At 37.3% G+C, this 5,504-nt stretch overlaps 1 protein-coding gene across 1 annotated transcript in view; it reads right to left on the reverse strand.

Annotated features, from left to right (window-relative positions):
- Nucleotides 1–2,479: 2,479 nt before the first annotated feature.
- The window catches only part of LOC107594324 (golgin subfamily A member 7-like), a 15,318-nt gene continuing 12,293 nt past the window's right edge, over nt 2,480–5,504 (reverse strand). Inside the window, exons 2-5 of the mRNA XM_016284338.1 lie at nt 4,885–5,010; nt 4,309–4,461; nt 4,054–4,155; nt 2,480–3,236 (exon numbers count right to left, since the gene is read on the reverse strand). Of these exons, the coding sequence (XP_016139824.1) occupies nt 3,156–3,236; nt 4,054–4,155; nt 4,309–4,461; nt 4,885–5,010 (462 nt within the window). The 3' untranslated portion in view covers nt 2,480–3,155. The remainder of the gene's footprint in view (nt 3,237–4,053; nt 4,156–4,308; nt 4,462–4,884; nt 5,011–5,504) is intronic.

Here is a 5,504-nt window from a genome sequence, read left to right on the forward strand (position 1 = left end):
ACAGAAATAAATTACATTTTACAATATATGAAAATAGAAAACAGTTTTAAATTGTAATAATGTTTCACAATATTATTTTTTACTGTATTTTTGATCAAATAAAAACATCCATTTCAAAAATATTTTCAAAAATCTTATAAACTCCAAACTTTTGTCCGTCTGCAAGGTTGTTTAATTTTGACTCGTTTTATCTCAGTAACTACTGAAGTCATTAGCATATGAGATTATTAATCTCTTTTCATTGGCTTTTAGGAGCCGATGAGGCCACCAGCATTGAAGTCTACTGGCCGGATGGTCGCTCCATCGCTCGAGTCCCCTGATATGAACAGTGTTTCTGGAGGTCTGTCTCCGTGTCGCTGAGTCTCTGGAGGTGTTCTGCTCTGGATCTGTTGGATTCTCACTCAGTCTGTCAGCATGATGAAGACACACGGCAGAGGACTGATGAAGACCAGAATCACAGCAGTGTCTTCAAGTGCTGCGTTTGTCTCCAAAAAGAGAAGGTGGTCAGAGACATAAGTTACAAGTGTTGAACTGGACGAGCTCCTGATAATGTCACGCAAACAGTATAAATATAAACATGATCATTCCTCATTTTTAGTCTCTTCTATTATGAAACTAAACATTTGAGCTGAAATGTATAGCTTTATTGCAATGAAAGTCTTAATAAAATCTTAATTCAATTACTCCTGTGTATAATTGATATTCAATTTACTGTAAACAATATTATTAAAAATGTTAAATATTACATTAATATCTCGCATAACAATATTCTTAACAATAAAAATAAAAAATAAAATTTTTTTTTAATTGCCTTAATGACGAAAAGCAATATTAAGCTTATTTGACATTCAACATAATCTGTTGAATTAATATTCAATTTATTGTAATCAATATTACAAAATAAATGTTAAATATTTCATTAACATTTTGAATTATAATATTTAGCTTATGACATTCAAAATAATTGCTTCAATGAATTGATCAAGTTATTATTTAAAAATATTTTATTCAAAAAAAAAATATATATATTGATATCTAAATAACTTAATGCCAAAAAACTATATTCTGTTTTACCTAAAAGCATATATTTTAAGTCAAGTGGAAAATGCCTAAATAAAACCCTGTGCAAAAATACATTTAAATAAAATGTGGATTAAATAAAGAAAGGCAGAACTCGTTTGTTTGGCCATCATTGTTCATTTATTTTGCTACACAACAGAAAAAGCACTCTCAGCTTCATCTTTGCATACAGAAGCCAAAGGTTCTCAGTAAGAAATGGAAGCTCGTGATGAAGGACCATGTGAGGAAGCTCTGGCTCTTGAGTCACGTCATCAGGACTCGTTTCTGCTCTGACAGTGCGGTATGAGTACAAAGCATGAACGATTAGCACACTATGAAATAAAGCAACACAATAAAGTCATAAATAGTACCCGTGGAATAAGATGGCAGTGTCTGGGGCCTGTATAAAATGTCTGGGGTCAGATTTCAGTCCTTGACATCTACCTAGTCTAAAATCTGACTTCTGTTTAATAGTTAGAGTAAAAGTGCTCATACTCAAAACAAAAGGGTGAAAAATCATGAAGATGGAAGACTGTCGTGTGCCGTTCGGCAGCTACTTCACAGGCGTTTGTGAGTGAGATTGCATATTACAGTGACAGAAGCTCATGTGCGCTTTACCCAGGATGCTACAGCGAGTGACTGGAGGATGTGCAACGGCTGCAGGAGGGTGGAGGTAATGACTGAGGTAATGACGCGCTGCTGATCCAGCAGCTGATGTGTCTCGTGGAGGCAGTGCATGTCAGGTGTGTTTGTGTTTGGCGATGCTGAGCGGTCGCTGTTGTGTCGAGTCTGTTCAGCGGCCGTCAGTATGAAGGCGTCACACGTGTGTGTGTGTGTGTGTGTGTGTGTGTGAGAATCAGCGTCCGCTGCTGCTGGTTGTGCTGCTTCCTGAGCTTGAACCGCTGGAGCCACGATCCTCGTACACACTGATCTCAATCTAACACACGCGGGTTAAGGGAGCAACATCACAGCATTACACAGCCTTACATGCACAAACTTTACACATTAGAAGTCTTGGCCCTCTTGACTTTTTAAACAATTAAAATCATAAAACAACATAATTTGACATTCAACAATCTTTTGAATTGCTATTCTATGTATTACAAAAAAGTAATTATAAAAAATATTAAATATTACATTAATATCTTAATTTATTGATGAAAACTATATTTAGGTTATTTGACATTCATCATAATCTGTTGAATCTATATTCAATTGTGGGAAAAAACAATTTTATTATAAAAAGAATAATACAATATAATACAATTATTAATTTATAAATATATAGTGTTATCAAGAAATTAATTTAATTGCAAAAACAATATTTAGCTTATTTGAGATGTTACATAATCTGTTGAATTTACATTTAATGCATTGTAATATATATATATATATACAACAGAAAAAGCACTCTCAGCTTCATCTTTGCATACAGAAGCCAAAGGTTCTCAGTAAGAAATGGAAGCTCGTGATGAAGGACCATGTGAGGAAGCTCTGGCTCTTGAGTCACGTCATCAGGACTCGTTTCTGCTCTGACAGTGCGGTATGAGTACAAAGCATGAACGATTAGCACACTATGAAATAAAGCAACACAATAAAGTCATAAATAGTACCCGTGGAATAAGATGGCAGTGTCTGGGGCCTGTATAAAATGTCTGGGGTCAGATTTCAGTCCTTGACATCTACCTAGTCTAAAATCTGACTTCTGTTTAATAGTTAGAGTAAAAGTGCTCATACTCAAAACAAAAGGGTGAAAAATCATGAAGATGGAAGACTGTCGTGTGCCGTTCGGCAGCTACTTCACAGGCGTTTGTGAGTGAGATTGCATATTACAGTGACAGAAGCTCATGTGCGCTTTACCCAGGATGCTACAGCGAGTGACTGGAGGATGTGCAACGGCTGCAGGAGGGTGGAGGTAATGACTGAGGTAATGACGCGCTGCTGATCCAGCAGCTGATGTGTCTCGTGGAGGCAGTGCATGTCAGGTGTGTTTGTGTTTGGCGATGCTGAGCGGTCGCTGTCGTGTCGAGTCTGTTCAGCGGCCGTCAGTATGAAGGCGTCACACGTGTGTGTGTGTGTGTGTGTGTGTGTGAGAATCAGCGTCCGCTGCTGCTGGTTGTGCTGCTTCCTGAGCTTGAACCGCTGGAGCCACGATCCTCGTACACACTGATCTCAATCTAACACACGCGGGTTAAGGGAGCAACATCACAGCATTACACAGCCTTACATGCACAAACTTTACACATTAGAAGTCTTGGCCCTCTTGACTTTTTAAACAATTAAAATCATAAAACAACATAATTTGACATTCAACAATCTTTTGAATTGCTATTCTATGTATTACAAAAAAGTAATTATAAAAAATATTAAATATTACATTAATATCTTAATTTATTGATGAAAACTATATTTAGGTTATTTGACATTCATCATAATCTGTTGAATCTATATTCAATTGTGGGAAAAAACAATTTTATTATAAAAAGAATAATACAATATAATACAATTATTAATTTATAAATATATAGTGTTATCAAGAAATTAATTTAATTGCAAAAACAATATTTAGCTTATTTGAGATGTTACATAATCTGTTGAATTTACATTTAATGCATTGTAATATATATATATATATATATGTGTATGTGTGTGTGTATGTGTTTAAAAAATACATCTTAAATATATTTATCTTTAATTACGAAGTATAATAATATAACAAAACTATATTGAGCTTATTTGTCATTCAACATAATCTGTTAAAGTAAAAAAACTTAATTAATATATACGTCAAAAACAATATTTGGCTACATCCCACATTTTGATCACAATCTTGTCTTTAGGGTTCCAATAACTGCAAAACTCAAAATGCAAACTGAAGACATAATAAAAGAGTTCATGCAACATCCTAAGATGGACTAACAACTGCTTCTGAAGAACAAGCAGCTTCCACTGACCACATACACTCACATACACACACAGACTCTGTAAGGATACGACTCTCATGCCTCTCTCTATGGGGTCTGTGATGAGGAGACCTCGAGGAGCGTAGACCTTCTCATTCTGCTCCTGAATGTACCGCGAGATCTTCTTCAGCACCTGCACACACACACACACATGCATACTTTTGACCAGCAGCATCATTTTTATTCGCCATAGTTTGCAGAACCAACACATAAAGCGACCCATGATAGTACGTTTTATTTTTACCTGCCATTTTCAGGGTGGGTTTATCTGAATCTGATAACATACCTTCTCATAGCGTGTCTCGATGCACAGGAATATGAGGTAAATTGTGAGGCAGGCCAGACATCCCTCGAGGTAGGACTGGCCTCCGATCTTCTCCGCCTCTGCATAGTAATTATTCAGCGTCTTCACCGTGTCCTCAAACAGTGTCCTCTCAATCTGACCAATCAGGTGCAAGGACAAGATGAGTCAGCCAATCAGAGAGCACCAGCGAGTTCACACAAGGACATTATATGGCAGAAACTACTGGGTTTGAACATTGTAAAGACATCAGTCTCAGGCCGGACATCACATGATAAAACTTGATTGCATCAAAATAAATAAACAGATTGTGAGAATGACACTGAAATCTCCACATGCTGAACTCCCTTTGCCTTTACTGGCTGTCTGTAACATGATCTTACACCTTTAAACAGCTCTATTAGCAGCTCATTATGTGTGTGTTGTGTGGAGTTGCGCACTCAGCAGTGCTTTTGCTGAAGTTTCTCTGAGTGAAGAGCCTTTTTCTCTTTCCTCTCCTTTTTACTTGCATTGTGTCTCTTTTGTTCTGCCACACACACACACACACACACACACACTTACCCTGCTTTCTAGCTCAGAGGGGAACTTGGTCTGGAACTTGCAGACAGTGCCATCCGTGTAGTCTCTCTGAATGAAGACTTTATTGGCCAGAGATGCACTGTGTCTCAACTCCTGAAGGTTATGGAACTACGGCAGAAGGAGAGAGGCGTTACAGCACGCTGCATTCTGATCTAATCATAAATTCAGTTTCCTTGGGCTGTTAGATGTTAAACAATGCATGAAAATGGCTCGACTGGTGAAACCAGAAGTTTGAGCAGAAAATTAGCCACTAGTATTCAGTTATATCACAGTTATGATCCTACTTGCTAGTCAGTGACAGGTGGTATTAGACATTTTTGCAGTGTAGTGCAGTGATGACATAGTTTGCTCATCACTGCATTACTTTGAGCTCAAAGAGTAAAGCAGTGATGCCATCATCATTAGCTCACAGAATTATGTAGTGATGTTTCTGACTTTATCTCAGAGTAATGCAGTGATGTTTTCATCATTAACTTATATAGTAATCCTGTGATGACCTTATGCACACTTTATTGCCCGTGTGTATGCACACACACACACACACACACACACACACACACACACACACACACACACTCACACACACACACACACACACACAC

This window comes from Sinocyclocheilus grahami, unplaced genomic scaffold (genome assembly GCF_001515645.1).
Source record: "Sinocyclocheilus grahami isolate Dianchi unplaced genomic scaffold, SAMN03320097.WGS_v1.1 scaffold181.1, whole genome shotgun sequence".
In the NCBI taxonomy this organism is placed as follows: Eukaryota; Metazoa; Chordata; class Actinopteri; order Cypriniformes; family Cyprinidae; genus Sinocyclocheilus; species Sinocyclocheilus grahami.